The sequence below is a fragment of the Gymnoscopelus braueri genome, assembly GCF_963280865.1.
Source record: "Gymnoscopelus braueri genome assembly, chromosome: 2".
Taxonomy (NCBI): domain Eukaryota; kingdom Metazoa; phylum Chordata; class Actinopteri; order Myctophiformes; family Myctophidae; genus Gymnoscopelus; species Gymnoscopelus braueri.
The window spans coordinates 22,421,292-22,441,410 of NC_137604.1; the positions used below are offsets into that span (position 1 = coordinate 22,421,292).

Consider the following 20,119-nt stretch of genomic DNA (forward strand, 5'->3'; position numbering starts at 1 on the left):
GTCAAGACACCTGTAGTCAACATTATGTAAATGTGACTGTAAACTTTCCCGAAAATACTGGAGAAAGTACATTGTACAGTTACATGTTTTTTGTGCAGCAGTAGCATTGTGGTGTGACTTTGACTTTGCTTTTATTTTCATTTTTTTCTTCCAATGCCTCTTCATAAGGTATGTTGCTACCAGGTTTTATTATGGGTTGACCTGCATGGCTTTGGATTTTCTGTTTATTGAAATGATTATACCATTTTATTAGCTGATAGCCTTAAAGAAACGTATCAATATACTGTGTACCCTTTTGTAGGTTTTTGATCAAGCTCTAGGTTCAGCGCCTATTTGCCATGTGAATTACATTCACTGATTATATTATCTAAAATATTTCTTCATATTTCATTATTTTATTGAGACGTTTACATTGTTTTTATTCAGACTCTTAAGCTCAACTAAATCCAAACCATTAGCAAAAATAATCTGTGTGGGCCGAGTTACCATTATTCTTAACCACTTTCAACCCTATTTTGGGCATGTCATAGGTAAACATGTTTGAAAATAGCAGATCCACACGCAGATCAGCTATTTTTTACTATTAATGAAAACAAATGAAGTATAAGGCTTAAGTGGTTAAAAGATTCATATTTGTTGCGGCTATAAGCATAAAATTCCTACAAAATGGACCTGACTGGTTTAGGCCATCATGCCCATTGATTGGTTTATTTGATCATCTCATTGCCTCTCTGATTTGGCTATTGAAATTTATGTCTCAAAGCTATTTAATGATTGGTCCGTTTAGTTATGTACAAAAATAACGTGAACTGTGTGCTGTGCGCCTTTCACGAAGGTTCTCTGACGGTAACTATTTATATGAAAACTGATCTGTACTACAATATCTGTGCAGTAGTCTATTCACTTTTACAAGTTTGCTGCAATGCTTAAATTTCACATTCAACAGTGTAAATCGTAAAAAAGAAAAGAAAAATCTGCTTAATCAGAACTAACTTTTGATTAAATTCTTGAAAGTTTATTGAAGAAATAGGAGAACTTCTCGGAATCGTTGTGCATTGGTTTTAAAGAAAATTTGGTTGTTTAGAATGCCTGTATACTGTAGATTTGAATTGAACTGTAAATAAACAATTATCTTTGACATTTGTGTGATGCTTTGTCTTTATCTTCCACAGAGTATTGTATCTGTATTTATAATCTGAGAAAGAAAAATATGAACAAAACTTTATTTCATCTCAAGTGACAACAATTTAAAGAAAAACATCTTATGAAATACAGTATACTTTGACATTCTCATTCTTGTGAAAAAGGTTTAGTATAAAAAACTTTTTTTTATCATTAGAAAAACTGAATTCCAATTCGGAATACAATAAAACAAACAAACCCAAAACTATACAACATGATCCCTGATTTCATTTTCATTCATACTATATCGGTACTAGAAACACTGATTAACAAAATACAGTCATATACACTAAATCAGGTGTTCCTAAACTTTTCAGCTCAAGACCCAAAAGATATTTGATGTGTCCAGAGGACCCACATTTATTTTTAATGTTGAAAATAGGCAATTTAAAACACGTCGATGTGACGCATTGTGAGCTTTTAGATTGGCTATTTTCACTGTATTTTTTGAAAATATATTTATATTATTTTATTTTATTTTTGGAAAAAATCGTGAAAAAAGTCTTGAGAAAATTGTTCTATTTTATGTCATGTTTTGTGCAATTTTCAGATTAGTTTGTATTTTTATTTCTTGATCATTTAGTTTGGGAAACACTGCACTAAAAGTACACCATCTCTTAGTCTCAACCATCCTCATTGCTCACGCTGTCACACATCAGTGATTATTGGCAGTTGAATAGCATACAGAGTTCTTACGGCAACCGGTGCCATACAGTAGCCTATGTGCGCTCTTTAATACATGGAGTGATGGTCATCTCAAACTCCTACATTCCTCCTCTTCCTCCGCGTCACCAGTGTGGAGTCTCCTGATGGACAACAACGAGCAAGGGTTCGTTAACACTTAGAGAACCACTAACATCTGATGCTGTAGGTCAGGGGTCTTCACAACAGGGGGTCCGGGACCCCTAGGGGGTCCTCAGAGTTACTACAGGGGGTCCGCCAAATCTTGGTGTGATATGATTATTTATTTTTTACCTTAACCACTTGAAGCCTGCATCCCTTTTCTGAGGAGAACTTTAGCCAAAAATAGCCGATCTACAAGCTCACAACGCCTCGCGCTGCGAGGCGTTGTGAGCTTGTAGATCGGCTATTTTTGGCAAAGAAGTATAGGTGTAGAGGGAAAAAAAGAGCAGACCAAGTAAACAAAAAAAGTTGAATCTGAAAATACAATTTTATACAATATAGAGGCGGTCCCTGCTTCATCTCTCTCTCAGCTAGGGGGTCCTTGGCCTGAAAACGTCGAGGACCCCTGCTGTAGGTTGTCAGTATTGAGGATGATGATGATGATGATGATGACGACTCACCTCTCTCACCCTTTTCTCCCGTCCGTCCCTCTGGCCCAGAGAGGCCTGGCTCACCTGTGCCATGACAGAGTATAAAGTATCCTCTATTAAAATTAGTCCCCACTCCTCCGGGGTCATTTTTTCACTGTACTGTACATTTGCACATACGTGGAATTATTAGGAACAGTTAGGAGCACCTGCGGAGCAATTAGGGGACTGGTTCTCACTTCTCAACATCGAGAATCATGTGTCATGGTCAGTATCAGTGGTGTAAAAGTAACTCAGTACTCAAGTACTGTACTTATGTACAATTTTGATTTGACTTTAGTGGAGTATTTCCAATACTTTAACTTTTACAGTCCATTACGTCTCTGAGGAAAATATTGTACTTTCACTCCACTACAATTATTTGAAAACTTTAGTTAACCAGTTACTTTTTAGATTTGTATTACTAAACATACTGTACATTAACCACTAAAGCTCTCTATATATTTCGGCTATTTGAAAATCGCCTGATCTACAAGCTCTATCTATGTCGCTTTGCGACGTGTTGTGAATCTATTTTCTTTTACTTTTGGTACTTTAAGTACATTTTGTTATATATTTCTGCATTGCAGTATTGATACTATTACTTAAGTAAAACATTTCAGTACTTTTTCCACCACTGGTCAGTATCATGGCCATGAAACTGACCATGATACTGACATATCAAACTCCTCCCGCTCCAACACTCCGTAGAAAAGCGTGCAGTGACAAATATCACCCTTCCCTCCCCCCGAACACAGGCCAATTGTGTTCGTATATAGACGCTCGACAAAGCCGGATGCACCACGGTGGATTCGAACCAACAGCCTCCACGGTGGTGGGCAGGCACTTTAGGACATAGGATACAGACTACAATATACCATCTCTAGCAATACAAAAGCACCTAAAAGAATATATATATACCTTCAAATATACATTTTTAAACGAAAACACAGAAACTCAGGAGCCAACAACATACAGTATAATAAATACTCAGATCCCTATTTAGAAACATTTGGAGGTAGGGCTTTCACAACTAGAGATTTTTACTGGTCGACTAATTTGACCCAGTGGTAGTCGACTAGTCGATATGTAGGCCTACCTTTTTTTTGCCATTGTTTTAATGCCATTACTATTATTATTATCCTCCTGCCTTTATTTTTATGCCGTTTTAAGGGAAGCGCTTCTGGCACAGCAGCACAGCAGCGTCTCCAAGGATCCTCAAAAGGGGGTTATTGCCCAATAATAGGCTATTATTGGGCATACTTTTGACCCCCTTTTGATAAAAAATAAAGGCAGGAGGATAATAATAATAGTAATGGGCCATTACTATAGCATTAAAACAATGAAAAAAATCAACTATTCGACTAGTACCAACAAGGTCGACTAGTGGTTAAGTTGGTGAAAGCCCTATTTGGAGGACTTAAAGCTTGTACATCGGCTATTTTTAATTAAAAAAAGTCTTTAGGGGCTTTAGAAGACTTTTGCATTAAACAGTGTACCTTTGTCTCCTCTATGACCAGGGAATCCCATCTCTCCCTTCTGCCCTGGTCTCCCAGAGGGTCCTGTGATGGCTCCATGATCTGTAGAGAACCCAATCATCATTATTATCTTACTGCTTCATCAACGTGTTTTCTGTAACTGTCATTTCTGCACATTTTTGTTACGTACTTTTGACGTATTCCACCAGATCGGTGAAGTTTCCGGGGGAGCCGTCCCATCGACTGTATCCAGGGGAACCCGGGGGACCGGGCGGTCCTGGGGGTCCTTGGAAAATACGCTGGTCTCGACCGACGTCACGTAGCAGACCGTGAGCTGCAAGTCAGGTGATAGTGATTATTGTTTAACCCATTAAGACCTGGAACGCATCTGTGTCACTTTTTGATTTGAGCTAAAAAAGCATTATTTTACAATTTGGCTATTCAAAAATAGCAGATATACAAGCTCATAGCGCGGCACCGAGTGCCGCGCTATGAGCTTGTAGATCTGCTATTTTTGAAAAATCAAGAAAATGTGTGCAAATCTCCGAATATATATTCTTTTAAAGCAACATTTTTTAACTCAAATCTTTGCTTCTGGGGGGGTCCCTGGAACAACATATTTTGAGATGGGGGTCCGCAGCCAAATACATATCATTTTGGGGGTCTTGAGCACCGCTGATATAGAAACATACGTTTTTCAGAAAACGTACTCTTAATGGGTTAAAGACATAGCCAGCTAACATTTGTAATGATCAGACAATGAACTGTCTGAGTGAATGGTAGGATAGAAGGATAATGTCCCCACAGGGCCATTAACGGACAAGAAATATTCAGTACAGTAAGTGTTATCAAAACGTTATCAGCAGGCCATTAATGTAGGCTACATGCATGAGTGTTCGATAATGAACTAGGAAGCCGTTTCTTTATTTTGCTTATTAGGACACATTCTCAATGTGGGGCTCGGAGACCCCCAGCTAGGGGTCCCCACAGCTAAATGATTGATAATTAGGAACCAAATGGACCTGTACGTCTGAGAGTGCATGAATGAAACCAACGTTTGGGGAATTTGTTCCATTTGTACACTCTCAGATTTAAAGGGATACCTCACCCCCAAAATGACTTTTTTTCTATTGATTAGTCACCCCATGGAGACTTGAATTCATGGATATTGTTTTGTTTTTGTCGCATTCCTAAGCCAATAATTTGATGGCCGGCAGCGGTTCCGGTAGGAGACACAAAGAGTCTCCTTTGTGTCTCCTACCGGAACCGCTGCCTACCGGTCCGCTGGTCATCAAATGATTGGCTTAGGAATGCGACAAAAACTAAATAACACTTAGCATTTTACAGTGTAGATTGAGGGTCCCATGAGATTACAAATCATATCAAATGGGGGTCCGTGGCCTAATGCATGTCAAGCCGAGGGTCTTGTGAATTAGGATAAGCAGACATCATATCACTTACATTTGATGTAGTCAGTCACTCTGACAGCCATGGTGGAGTAGTCGGTGCCTTCGGCCTGTTTGCTGCCCTGACTGGTCCTGTAGTCGCTCGCCTCCCCTCGCTCACCTTTAAGCCCAGGAGCTCCAGGCAGACCTGGGAGTCCAGGAGGTCCATTCATGGCCCCCATCAAACTGTCACCTGGGAGACATGGTTATTTATAAGAAATTAATACATGACTATTTTAACCACTTAAAGTAATACTAGGTAACTTTTTCAACAAAACGAAAGTTAAATTGTATATCTTTTGTGAGTGGCAAATGTTTCACAACACCCACTCCATGAATTTCGCCCCCGAAAGCCTTTTCTATTATATTTTCTATTGAAACGGTGGTTAGTTAGCCATTCCCGCTAAAATGACGTCATCCGGCCGGGAAACGGAAATGCACCGGTTTCCTGTTTGGCCAGGAACTACCGCGCTAATAACAAAAAGGAATCTCACGCTGTTTTTAAGAGATTGTAGGATTTGAAGATCGAAAAACAACAGAAAAATAAAACGGTAACTAAAGCTCCACTGGCTAAGAGAAACAATCCACAGATAGTATAAAACAATTAAAAGAACGCTTTTTGAAATGCTTCCGTTTTCCGGTGAAAACAAATGGAATTCTGGGTAGCGCAGGAATAAACTAACGGCCTGCAGTGACGGTAATGACCAGCAGAGGTTACTAAAAATCGTTATTTGTGGACCTGCATTAAATTACTTTAAGCATCCCAATTTTGAACAAGTCTTAATGGGCAAACATTCGGCGAAAATAGCAAATATACAAGCTCACAACGCATCACAATGGATTGGCACGTGCGCGTGTGTGCGCGTGTGTGCGCGTGTGTGCGTGTGCGTGTGCGTGTGCGTGTGCGTGTGCGTGTGCGTGTGCGTGTGCGTGTGCGTGTGCGTGTGCATGTGCGTGTGCGTGTGTGTGCGTGTGTGTGCGTGTGTGCTTGTGTGAGTTTAACGCACTCTTAATGTACTCTTGCAGCTGTGCTCGGATCATCTGTCTGTTGGAGTGTTCAGCGTAGGTGACCAGTCCACTGGGGGGCCCGGCCCCAGGGGGGCCCTCAGGTCCACGGGGCCCGGGGGGCCCAGGAGCACCCCTGAAGTCAACACCTAAGAGCAATGGAATGGAATGGATCAAATGAAGTGATGATTCATCAATGCATAGCGTTGCTGTCGGGCAGAAACCTCTTATCTCCATATTCCAACATTTTGTGTTTTTTCGTAAATTAACGCCCCACTTTATCATACTACAGCGTCACACAAAAGCATCAAAAGTAGCAAGCTTCAAACTTGTAGATCTGCTACTTTTGCTATTTTTGAATTTGAATAATTTAAGTAACAGTTTTGAACATAATAAGGTTTCCACCCGAAAGAGACGATAGGTAAACATTTAAATGACTGCTTTTCATACATTCAGAAATAACTACATTAGAGGATCAGCCCAGGTTAGAAGGTTTGCGGGATAAAGCCAGAGAGACGAGGTTGAGATGGTTTAGACATGTGCAGAGGAGGGATGAGGGGGTACATTGGGAGAAGGATGCTGAAGATGGAGCTGCCAGGTGAGAGGAGAAGAGGAAGGCCAAAGAGGAGGTTTATGGATGTGGTGAGAGACGACATGCAGGTGGCAGGTGTCACCGAGGAAGACACAGAGAAAAGAACTGCTGTGGCGACCCCCTGATGGGAATTAGCCGAAAGAAGACGAAGAAGAGACAGGATTCCATTCATGATCCATTTCATCGTCATGGTTCTGGTTTACACTCACGTTGCAGGTAGTCTTGAATGTCTTCCAGTCCGTATGCTGAGGTCGACAGTCCTGGTGGTCCCGGTGGTCCCTGACGACCGTTGCTGCCTGGGATACCTGGGGAACCGGGTGGACCAGCAGGCCCCTGGGGACCCACCACGCCACCTAGAGGTGAGACAATGAAAATGTTATATCAATCACTTGGTACTTGGTAAACAAACAGCGAAGTTCCTCCCCAAAAGTTGAACTATATTTTCAGCTTGAAGCACCCTGAGCGCAGCCCCCAAAAAATGGTGGACGCTGAGAGCACGGAATCACGATGCTGGGGCGCTGGAAAGAGGAACGCTCCAGCGTGTCTTTACCATAGAAACGCATGGCAGACACAAAACAGTTTCTTATAGCCTGGTATTGCCAGAGTGATCACATGGGATCACTCACACGTTCTCTCCGAGAACGTGTGAGTGATCCCATGTGATCACTCTGGCAATACCAGGCTATAGGTTTCTTCTTACGTGATGACCAGTCTCCTTGGAGGGTCCCCGGAAGTCCTGGGGGACCAGGGGGTCCCGGCGCACCCGTCATCCCCCTCTCTGGTGACACACACACACACACACACACACACACACACACACACACACACACACACACACACACACACACACACACACACACACACACACACACACACACACACACACACACACACACACACACACACACACACACACACACACACACACACACACACACACACACACACACACACACACAGGGGACATAACCAATCACAGTCATGCTCTCGGGACAACTGATCACACTGTTAATGAAATGAAACTGGTGATTGTCACTCACCGTTCATGAGCCGGAGCACTTGCTCTGACACTTCCTGTGGGTTAAACCCATAGCCTCCACGACCAGATCCTCCAGGAGGTCCCGGGGGGCCTGGGGGGCCGGCCACATACCTCCGCACGTCATCTCCTGCAAACAGACGATAAGGTCTTATCACGCTGTGCTACCAAACCTCAGTCACTATGGCTACTACTATAGGCCTTAGTCCTGCTACAGCTACAGTGTCACACAGAAGTAGCAAGAATAGTCGATTTAAAAGCTCACAACGTGGCGCGATGTGACACGTTGTGAGCTTGTAGATCTGCCATTTTTTTACCATTACTGAACTTTTCTTTAAGTCAAAGTGAAAGTGGTTCCATACTTACGCTGCAACAGGTTGATAATATCATTGACAGAGATGGAGCCCGGTGGACCAGGTGGACCAGGTTGACCTGGTCCACCTGGTTGACCTGGTTGACCTGGTCCACCAGAGCCAGAGACACCAGTGCCTAGAAACACAACAGTAAGATAAGATTAAGCCCCTGTATAGTCTTAGAGAATTAACTGGACTTGAGCTACAACTGTACTTTGACCACTTTTTCCGTCTACACCGAGATTTCGTCGCCAAAAATAGCCGTAGCTCGTCTATTTTTGGCTAATGTTTGGTCCAGAATATGGACGCTGGGGTGGTTAACACATATCGTCACTGTTGGGTGGAAACCTCATATGTCCAAGACAGTTACTTTTCAGGATTCAAATAAAAAAATTGCAAAAGTAGCCGATCTACAAGCTCGAAACGCGGCGCTACGCGAGCTTGTAGATCTGCTACTTTTGATGCTTTCGTGTGACGCTGTAGTATGATCAAGTAGGGCGTTAATTGACGAAAAAACATAAAAAGATAAAATATGGAGATATGAGGTTTCTGCCCGACAGCAATGATTGTAGGCCTACAGGAGAAACATGTCATTACTATCGATGTAGATTCTGTTAAAACACCAGCCAGTGGTTCTAAAAGTGGTGACCGGGGACCCCCAGGGGTTCTTTGAGGGGGTTCCAGTAAGAGTGGGCACCTAAACATTGTGGGAACCTAGATGTTAAATTGGCTGTTTTCTCTCCAAAATGTAAAACATAAAGAATTTGGAAAATGGTCTGAAGTAATGTAAAGTATACATGATTTGAACATGCACGGTACATCATTATCAGTCCTACATTTACTCATTGTTTATGCCCCAAATGGCTGGATATCAGGTCTTGCAGACATTTGCAGCAAGCAATTGTAGAAATATTAGAACTTAAATGTCAAATGTTAGGTGCCCACTCTTCCGGTTACCCCAGGGAGTCCCCAGCAAAATGTGTTAATATAGCAGTAAAATTTGTTTACCAACTTTAAAGCTATATACTTTGGCTATTTGAAAATAGCCAATCTACAAGCTTGTAGATCTATTTAAAAAAAATATATAACTTGGAAAATAAAGTGACAATTATGGAACATTTAGAAATTTTAACAATTTGTATGGGGGGCGGGGGGGGGGGGGGGCTTGGCACAAATAGTCTGCAGATGGGGGTCCGCGACCAATTAATTAACATATTAATTTGGGGGTCCTTGACATGAAAATGTTTGAGAACCACAGTTGTGCACGATGCTGCTACTGTATCTCACACAGTCTCTATTGAACTTACTCTGAATGTAGGAAATGACTCGGCTCGCCACGTCATTCACAGACTGCTCACCAGGGGGCCCCGGGGGTCCGGGCGGTCCTGGAGACCCGGCCAAGTACTGCCTGACATTGGGCTCTGCATGTAAACATCATGGAGGTCGTCAACAATCAACAGAATCAAGTTCAACAACATACAATAATCAATAATAAAAAATAAAATAAAATAAAAAATAAAATAAAATAAAATAAAATAAAATAAAATAAAATAAAATAAAATAAAATAAAATAAAATAAAATAAAATAAAATAAAATAAAATAAAATAAAATAAAATAAAATAAAATAAAATAAAATAAAATAAAATAAAATAAAACAAAACAAAACAAAACAAAACAAAACAAAACAAAACAAAACAAAATAAAATAAGAAGAGGCCTTCAACAAGTATCCACATCAACATAACATAATAATGGCAAGAGAGAAAAAAAAAGGATAAGTGTACAATAAGGCATAAGGCATATAAATGTGCAATAAGGCAAAGCCATTTTCAGCAGAATACACTTGTATTCTGTACTATAGCAAAATTCTTTTTTTGTATCGATTAGTCACCCCATGGAGACTTGATCGATAGGAAAAAAAAACGTTAGTTTTTGGGTGAACTATCCCTTTAATGGATTAAGTGGTTAAAGCGAACCCAGTCGATTCCTCCCTCCTCGCCTCTCCTCCTTGCATCCTCCTCAGTCAGAAGGCGAGTGGAGGACGTGAGGATGGATAGTTTGAGTATTGGGTTTGGGACTAGTGTGTCAGTGTCACATGAACTGATAGGTGAGTGGAGGGGACAATCTCTCACTCACGCTGGATGTACTCTGAAAGGGACTCTACATCAGAAGACCCAGAACCAGGTGTTCCAGGTGGTCCCGGGGAACCCGGGGGGCCCGGGGCGCCCGGTCTGGACGAAGACCCAGAACCAGGTGTTCCAGGTGGTCCCGGGGAACCCGGGGGGCCCGGGGCGCCCGGTCTGGACGAAGAACCTGAAATCAGAAGCCACGTTCTTTGGTAAGAGAAGAACAGAGTAAGAAGAAGGCATAGTAGGACGTACACTGCAATAGACCAGACCTGTATGAAATAATAGCTGCAAATAATAGCACCTATACCATGACCCACAGAGAATACTTGATTCTGATTGGCCGGAGGAGGGTGTGCATTATTTAACCCAATCAATCCGGGAAAGCATCTCTGTCATTTTAGATTTCTTTGGCTATTCAAAAATAGCAGATCTACAAGCTCATAGCGCGGCACCGAGTGCCGCGCTATGAGCTTGTAGATCTGCTATTTTTGAAAAATCGTGGAAATGTGTGCAAATCTTTGAATATATATATTTTTAAAGCCAACATTTGTAAAATAGTTTGTTCCGGGAGTAAATATTTGAGTTAAAAATGTTGTTTAAAAAAATATATGTATTCAAAGATTTGCACAAAATGTTCAAGATTTTTGAACTCGTAGCGCGGCACTACGAGCTTGTAGATCTGTTATTTTTTTAATATAAAATAATGCTTATAGCTCAAATCTAAAATGACACAGATGCGTTGCCGGATTGAATGGGTTAACCGCACAGCTGGCTCATCATCACTGTTCTAAATGAATATGCATGGGTCTATGGTTATAAGCAATTAATTAGCTACAAACGCTCCTTAAAAAAACTGCATGGATTTCAATATACTGTGACCTTCAACCTCTTCTGGACTGGGAACACAAATTGTATGAGGAACGGCAAGCAGAGAAATAAAGCACATAGTCAGCTGTTTAAATGAGCTGGTGTTGTTTCCTGAGCCCACTGCAGTTTGTCCCACTTGCTGGAGGAGCAATCATGTAACATTGTATTCCCAGCTTTGATAAAGATAGTGTCAACACAAAGTGTATTATGTGAAGAGCGTATCGCCCCTAAATATGAATAAGCACTACTATATTAACCCTTTAAGACCGGGAAATCATTGTCAGATTTCTTTGGCTATTCAAAAAGTGGCAGATATACAAGCACCGCGCTATCAGCTTGTAGATCTGCTTGTGGATTTGTGGAAATCTTAAAGCAAACATTTGTAAAATATTTTGTTCCAGGGACCCCCCCAGAAGCAAAGAAGCAAAGATTTGAGTTACAAATGTTCGCTTTAAAAATATAATGTATTCAAGGATTTACACACATTTTCTGGGTTTTTCAAAAATAGCAGATCTACAAGCTCGTAGCGCGGCACTCGGTGCCGCGCTACGAGCTTGTATATCTGCTATTTTTTAATAGCCAAATAAATCTTAAAATGACACACAGATGCGTTCCCGGTCTTATCGGGTTAATCATTGGTAAGTGGCCATGGTATAATCCACTGTCTACGTTGTGCGGGTTATCATGCATTATTTTTCCAATAACCTCGCAGCTTGTTGTGGATTATCCCTTACTTGAGTACCAGATGTGTTAAACCCGCCTGACACCAAGTGGGTGACAACAACAACATAGAAAGTATTTGCAAACGCTCTTACCACTGGAGACTCCCGGGATTCCTGGGGCACCAGGAACACCTGCGTCACCTAAAAAAGGCATAAAAAAACATACCTTTTCTTTCAGTATGACAAGATAATTGAGATGAACAGTTCCCAAGCGTAGGATTGCTGACGTTTTCTTGGCATGGGTAATAAAGATAAAATCATAACAAGAATCAGCAGCTCTCACAGAAATGTCCTTTGGGTACAGTATTCAATTAGGCACAGGCAGTATTATGAATTCCCTAAGGCTTAGAGCACACAGCCTTCGTCAGCGTAGTAACATGTCAAAACGGATGTGTCACTTTATAAACATGCTTATGTCACTTTATCGTGGTGTAATATCTGTGTTCTGTGCGTGTGGATGCACTAGGGGTGTGCCGATACACTAATTTCACCAAACGATACGATACGATATTTGGCTCACAACTTCGATACGATTTCGATACGATACGATACGCACTTTTTTATTATGAAAATATATGGGGGAGAGAAAATGCAAACAAATTATTCTGTTTTTGCATTATTCAGACGCAAACTTGTAGCTTTTCAGCTACAATAGCCGTTTTGAATCCAAATAGGGCAATAGTGTGACACCTGACCCGAAAAAAAAAAACATGTTGTCACCCTTTTCACCTCGGGGCTGTTTTCAAGCCTGATTATTATTATTGTAAAAAAGAAATAAAAAAAAAAAAAACTTTTTTTTTTTTTTTTCCCGATATTTTTTTTCTTCCAAAACGATACATATCGTCACGAAAACGTATCGCGATATATCGCGGGACGATATATCGGCACACCCCTAGGATGCACTCATGACACAAACAGTGGTTTAATTTGTTATTCTTCGCGCTCGGGTGGCGCAGTGGCAAAGTGCCGGAGGTTGAGGGTTTGAATCCGCCGTGGTGCATCTGGCTTTGTTCGAGCGTCTATACGAACACAATTGGCCCGTGTTTGTATTTTATTAACTCTTTGACTGCCAGAGTATTTTCATAAAGTACTCCCCCAGTGCCAGATTTTCGTGTTTTTTTGTTTTGTTATTTTGTTATTTAATTTTCATATAGTTTGTCTAGCTGCGGTTTTGAACACATACGATGGTTCCACCAGCAGAGAGCAGCAAATAGACACCTTCATCAGCTCGCTGACTGGCTGCCCCCCCCCCCCCCTAACAGAGCCAAACAGTGAAATACTTCAAACCGGATGTGACTTGTTCTCAGATTCTCCGATCGGCCAAAATTACGATGTGATACACGACGGCGATGACTGTTCGTCACCCAGACTATAGATTATAGAAGTGGACCTCTCCAATGAACGCGCGTCTAACGCGTATAACGCGTCGGCGGCCAACTGGACAAACTAGCAATTGACGCGTTATCGAGTCAACCGCAGTCAAAGAGTTAATACGGGAGGACTGGTGTAGTAAGGAATTATGCCATCAGTGACACTGGTGACATGAGTGTGCCGCCAAATTCTTAATAACCACGATTATTTTTTTATTTTTTTATTTAAATTGGATATTTTTATCCAATAAAACATGCTTGACGAAAGAAGATATGTGAGTTGTGCTCGCATTAACCACTTGAACCCTAGCATCCCTATTCTAGGGGAAACATTTGCAGAAAATAGCCAATCTACAAGCTCACAACAACCTACAAGCTCACAACAATCTACAGTACAAGCTCAAAGCGTGTTGTGGTCGTGGAGTTATTTTTGGAAGAGATTTGGTGTAGAGCGGCAAAAAGAGCCAACCAAGGAGTATTGGTTTACTAAGTATAGATTGTTTAAGTGGTTAAGTATTATGAATAAAAGACCATTCATTGCATGTCATGGAGAGCATTTAACACAGTATATCTTACCTTTGGGTCCTGATGGCGCCTGTTGGCCCTCGGGCCCTTGAGGACCCTGGGGACCACTATCGCCTTCTGGTCCCTCAGCTCCAGGGGCTCCTCGGGGGCCAGGCTGGCCTGGGAAACCTGAGATGAGAACGGAGACATTGGTTAACCACTTAAACCAGTGATTCTCAACCTCAACCAATGTATTTGGCCGCAGACCTCCATCTGAAAATGTTTTGTGCCAGGGACCCCGCCATAGTTTATTCTGAGAAAATCAACATTCTTTTGACATTTATAAAAAATGAAAATAAAGCAAGCAAACTAACACAAAGCATTATTGCGATAAAACTGTTAAAAAGTCAAAGTCAAGTCAAAAGTCATTTTTGGGGTCTTTTTCTGTCTTTATTTATAGTGTAGGCCTATAGTGGAGATGGACAGGAAACAGGGAGAGAGAGATGGGGAGAGATATGCAGCAAAGATTGTCGGGGACATGATTCGAACCTGCAATGCGCTATCAGGCTACAAGTGCCCGGACCGCTAGGCCAGCGGTCCTGGCCATCGCTGTATTACTTGAGAGATTAAGATTTCTTCCTTACCGACTCCTGCATCCCCTGGACTTCCTGGTAGGCCTGGCTGGCCTGGTTCACCTGTAGAGCAGATGTGTACATGTCACCCCCAGTATCACATCTTTACATCCAGTGATTCTCAAACCTTTTTCCATTTCAAGGACCCCCAGATTACTATGATCATATTTGAACTGGGGACCCCCCACCCTGACAAGCACTTGGAATGTAGGACTTGAAGCATTACATTTTGTTTGACTCGGTCCGCACATAAATATTGTGAAAACAGCTGATCTACAAGCTCTTAACGCCTCGCAACGCGAGAGAGCTTGTAGACCGGCTATTTTCAAAATGTTTGCCTCTTTCTTAAGTAATATTTGACACTTTGGCTAATATAATGTTTGACCGGTTTTTATAGTATAGTTTGTTAAATACTTTTAATGCAGTTCAGTCAGACAACTCTTAGATTGGATTAGAATATATATTTATTAGCAAGCTTGAGCATGGAATAGAAAGCATGAGGAAGCATGGTTTGGCGTCAGGCCTCTGAATCCATTCATCCCCTGTAAGGATAACATTTTAATGAATGTTACATGCCAAATAGCATTTACAGGGAATGAATTAAACCCCCATGGGGATCTAGAAACAGAGCCTACAGGTGGATGCCGGGGAGGCGGGTGGGATGACTTTCATGGGCAGCAGCAGTAAGCAGCGAGCAGCAGCAGGTAAGCAGCGAGCAGCGGTAGCAGATCTCAGCAAGCAGCAGCAGTAACGACACACGTCGGCTCAGCAAGACAGGGCAGCCAGAGTGAGCAGGTAACAGCACAGTACCTATAACCACCTGATCAGGAGGAAAGAGCATGTGACCTAGTCACCTGATCGGTTGCCCCAATCCCTTGAGTTGCCTGGCCTGAACTAGCTCCATAAACTGCGCCTCATTAATGGTCTTGTTTCTTTCCTTTTCTTTTTTGAGATATTACAAAGGCATTACATTGTCACTTTACTGTCATGTGGGGACCCCCCCACAATCATGTGGGGACCCCCCAGGGGGTCCCGACCCACAGGTTGAGAACCACTGCGTTAGGCCACAGACAACCACAACTCACCCGTACCTAAACGTAAGGGTCCGTTCCACTTGTACACTCTCAGATTTACCACTCATTTAGCTGGGGACCCCCTGGAACCCCATCAAGGACCCCTGGGGGTCCCCGGATCCCCATTCTGAGAACCACTGCTTTAATAATCCTACTATAAAATGAACAAAACTAATTTTATAGTAAGATTTACGTACAGTCAGTCCGTCAGTCGGTCCTCATGCATTTTTCTAGTCAGTGGGTTGACCAATCGATCCAAACTTGCACATGGGCATTGACCATTGCCCTATGCAGGAGGTTTTTTCCAAGTTCTTTATTAGAATGTTCGCCACGGGATCTACAGTCGCGGTCAATGCTGTGATACTATGGGATCTGTACTGTAGTCACAGTCGCAGCTACAGAAAGTAATATGCACTTTGTCTTACCTTGGCGTCCCTGGCGTCCCTGGTCACCTAAAAAACAATTTATGAATAGATCATCAAGTTAACTTACATGCAAAGGGCTCTTAACCACTTATGTCCTATTTTATACAATAAAAAAACAGATCTTAGTGCTTAGTGCTCTTGACTGGTGGCCCAATAAAATACTACAATTACAATTTACATTGTATGTATTTGTTTTTGTATTGTATTGTATTGTTTAGCTTTGTTTTGTACATAGCATATAGTATATAGTAAATAAACAAATAAATACATTTACAATTACAAATGTATTTACATATACAATTTAGGAGAATCCACAAAATGCAAGATGAGGCATGAAACCTAGTCACCAAACGACACGAAGGTCTGTTTTGTACATACCTGATGATCCAGTCGGGCCTGGGGGTCCCGGTAGGCCTGGAGGCCCGGCAAAGAAGGTTTCTGAAAAAAATTGTCCAGCAATATTAAAACAATTTTTACTGGTCATATAAAAAATGGTGAATTTATATAGTGCCTTTATGCAAAGTGCTTTACAATGTACATTACATTCATCCATTCACAACGGCAGAGGAAACCATACATCTGGAGCAGTAAGGGGCAGTAAGGGGTTCAGCGTCTTGCTGAACCCCTTACTGAACACTTCGACACTAACCCAAGGGGGAGCCGTAGGCCTGTCACAATTATTACATAATCGTCTAATCGCAATTATTTGAGATAATCGCAATTATCTTTGCGTAATCGTCATAATCGTTTCCATTTTGAAAAATGTTCACACATTTTCAAATATTAAAAAAAAGTAGAAAAAGCAGATCTACAAGCTATTTAAAAAATAAATGTATTAAATATGTAAATAATTTCTTTGCATATTTAAGTTATTTGTCATATCTGCCCTGTACAACTTTTTTATAACGAAGCCTAAAAGGCATACAGAAATTAAAATGGACATAAATATGTTCCAATGTTCAATGCCAAACACAATTAAATTGTTAATCACAATTATTATTTGAGTGACAATTAATCGTCAACTTGTGTAATGTGTAATCGTGACAGCCCTAGGGAGCTAGGCGGGTGCAGTTATGGTTTGACCCAAAACAAATTGCAACAAAAGGTTTTTCAATGGATTATTGTAGTATTAGGTGTACTTAATAACATATCAAAAGTTTACCAAAATCGGACCACTAGAAAGGTAGCATTTTCAAGATGGCCGCCGCCAGTTCCTTAAAAAGACCATTACTCCTTCATTATTCATCCTAGACAAGTAATGTTGGTGCCTAACCCCATGTTTTGGTAATCTTGAAATCCAATTAGCATATATAAATTATAGTCAAGTGATTACAAGTTCAATTACAAAGGAATTGGTTATAAGCATGGTTATAAGCACACATATATGTATATAACAATGTAATTGGACATTTCTCCCTTTTCTACATAATGCCCAGGATTGGTGAATTGGTAATTCACATTCAGTTGAAGCTTTCAGGAGATTTCTTTTCATACCAAAAATTATTATTACTGGGTGGTACTGTGACATTTGTGAAGTTTCTTTCTACTATTTTGTTTGTAAAGGTGAAATGAAATAATAATCCTAGTCCACTAGGGCAGTGGTTCCCAAACTGGGGGTCTCACTCAACAGTAAACAAACCAACATACAGTATAAGTGTACAGGGTATCTGCTCCTTTCTAAAGTTACAATTTAATGACTCTTAAGACCTTTTTAATAGCAAATTGGCCAAATTCTCAAATATTACAGTGGAGAAATGGCCCCTTATGGGCCTGGAGAGGATGTGCAAGTCAGCACAGAGCTATCACAACATTTAGTGTCTACTGTCTTGGGTAGGGGTGGTAGAGGAGTGTCACAGACATCTTATTCCTGAGATTGTAGTAGTTGTGTGGGGTTTTAGTGCAAAATTAATTTCACATGTCTTTTATTTTGTGATTGGTACTGCTGGCAATAACCTTGAACTTTGATCTTTTTTTCTGGATAATTGTAACTTTAAAAATTGATTTGAGGGGAGAGGACGCTCTGAGCCATAATGATAAGTCACTGGGGGCCCCTGGGAATATTAATGGTCAGCCACCAACCAGACACTGACTCTCCTGTGAGCCTGTCAGACATAGGGACACCCCTGACTGCCTGACACACAGTCATGCACCACGTGGAGGTCTTACAACCACAACTATGGGGTAGGGGGGGTCCCTCCTCACTAACTATGCCCACTCACGAGTGCCCATCTCGGGCATAGGAGCCAGCTTGGAGGTCCACTTGGGACCAGTGGGACTATCCAGTGAGCCAGGCGACATAGGGATACTCCTCTCAGCCTAACGCATAAGCTTCATTTCTGCCTCCTCCTCACTCTGTCCTCCAGCGTGAGGTGAGCGCAGGCTCCCTAAGCCACTTGGATTGAAATCTGGCAAGATACAAGTGTATCTTTCATGTATCGTTTGGGGAACTGTCTTCATTGAAATGCGTGGCGTATAATTTCTCCTCCTCCACATGACAACCCTCCGAGTTCTGGAATAGTCCAGCAATCCAACTGTGTGACACGTCATAATTGCTGTCACTTCAAAATGACGCTCCTTGCCTCCTCGCCTGGAGGACTTGAGGATGGACACTTGAAAATTGGAAGCACAAAGTGCATCAGGGGCTGACAAGCCCCATTCTCTTTAGCTGCCTATGAGCATATGAGCTGTGAGCTGCCTATGAGTCCTGAACATGTCTGAGCCAACTGTTGAAGATTTTGCACCTCGGACATGGGGGAGAGGAGAAGCTCAGGGTCTCCTTGGCTCCTATAACTTTGCTCCTCTGCGCTCCAAGTGCCCAAGGAGCAATCCAGTGACCCCCACTCCCCATACTCCCCTGTACCCACCTGAGGGGAACCCTAGGCCCACTAAACTCTACACCAGACCCCATTTTACCTCCTCACACAACCCCACCCCCATACTCCCCTCTGCCTAGGCACCCAGTAGAGAAATGGGTTCTGACAGCTCTGCACTAACCTCCGTAGCCACCCCTCTTTACACACTCACACTGATTGCCTTCCTAATGTGTTAAAAAAGTTTTCAAAATCTTGTGTCTACAAGATGACAGTTTGATTCACATTTGATCCGCAGAGCTATCCAAAATGTTTCAATATTGCAAGCAATACTATATCAACTGACAATATTCTCTTTCTCTGCCACCTTCTGAATGACTGAAAATCGTGACTATTGTTTTGTTGTGTTTTGAGGATATCTTGAAGCCTTGTTCCAGTAAAATTAGCCTAGGGTTAACTAGTTGAAACGGGTGAACATTTCAGAGGGTTTTAATAGAGTCAAAAAAAAATATTGGATTTCACAATTATCTAAATGTATCTCTGCAATTTGGACAAGTCCTGTGGATTTCTATGCCCCCAAAACATAGGGTTAGACACAAAAAATACTTGTCTAGGATAAATAATGAAGGAGTTATTTTAAAGATTATTTGGCCATTTTGGACGCCATCTTGAAAATAACACCTTTCCAGTGATCAAACTTTGGTAAACTTTTAGTATGTTATTAAGGACACCTAATACTACAAAAAACTGTTGAAAAACGTTTTGTTGCAATTTGTTTTGGGTAAGGTGCTTTTTTTTCATAACTGCACCCGCCTAAGCCGGCGATCCAACCGAGAACCTTCCAATTCCCAAGCAGCTGCTCTACCTCCTGAGCCAATGCCCAATGTGTGTCACCTACCTGAGGTCGGCTCAAAGCTTCCAGGTTCTCCCTGCTCCCCTTGGGGTCCAGGAGATCCAACACCTGCAAAACCAGCCACTCATTTTAAAATAAATTTTTAACCGCTTGAACCCTATGCTTCCATATTCTGGGGCCAACATTCAGCTAAAAGTTGTAAAAAGTGATTTGGTGTAGAGGGAAATACTAGTTGTTATTGGCCGACGCTAGTGGACCTAGTACAGAGCCCTGGGTGACTCCGGTCATCTAAGTTTTAAGGGTTTAAGTGGTTAACTGTGTTAAGTGTGCTGT

General features: G+C 41.7%; 1 protein-coding gene across 4 annotated transcripts in view; it reads right to left on the minus strand.

Annotated features, from left to right (window-relative positions):
* Positions 1–1,194: 1,194 nt before the first annotated feature.
* The window catches only part of LOC308078465 (uncharacterized protein), a 47,400-nt gene continuing 28,475 nt past the window's right edge, over positions 1,195–20,119 (minus strand). For all 4 annotated transcript variants that reach the window (XM_080419638.1, XM_080419639.1, XM_080419637.1 and 1 more), the window contains 18 exons: positions 19,832–19,894; positions 16,502–16,561; positions 16,124–16,150; positions 14,638–14,688; positions 14,066–14,182; positions 12,213–12,260; positions 10,538–10,714; positions 9,709–9,822; positions 8,415–8,537; positions 8,053–8,178; positions 7,713–7,790; positions 7,222–7,365; positions 6,423–6,569; positions 5,432–5,608; positions 4,161–4,304; positions 3,992–4,072; positions 2,487–2,540; positions 1,195–1,988 (listed from right to left, as the gene is read on the minus strand). In XM_080419638.1, coding sequence (XP_080275764.1) covers positions 1,939–1,988; positions 2,487–2,540; positions 3,992–4,072; positions 4,161–4,304; positions 5,432–5,608; positions 6,423–6,569; positions 7,222–7,365; positions 7,713–7,790; positions 8,053–8,178; positions 8,415–8,537; positions 9,709–9,822; positions 10,538–10,714; positions 12,213–12,260; positions 14,066–14,182; positions 14,638–14,688; positions 16,124–16,150; positions 16,502–16,561; positions 19,832–19,894 — 1,781 coding nt within the window. In that variant the 3' untranslated portion in view covers positions 1,195–1,938. The remainder of the gene's footprint in view (positions 1,989–2,486; positions 2,541–3,991; positions 4,073–4,160; positions 4,305–5,431; positions 5,609–6,422; positions 6,570–7,221; positions 7,366–7,712; positions 7,791–8,052; positions 8,179–8,414; positions 8,538–9,708; positions 9,823–10,537; positions 10,715–12,212; positions 12,261–14,065; positions 14,183–14,637; positions 14,689–16,123; positions 16,151–16,501; positions 16,562–19,831; positions 19,895–20,119) is intronic.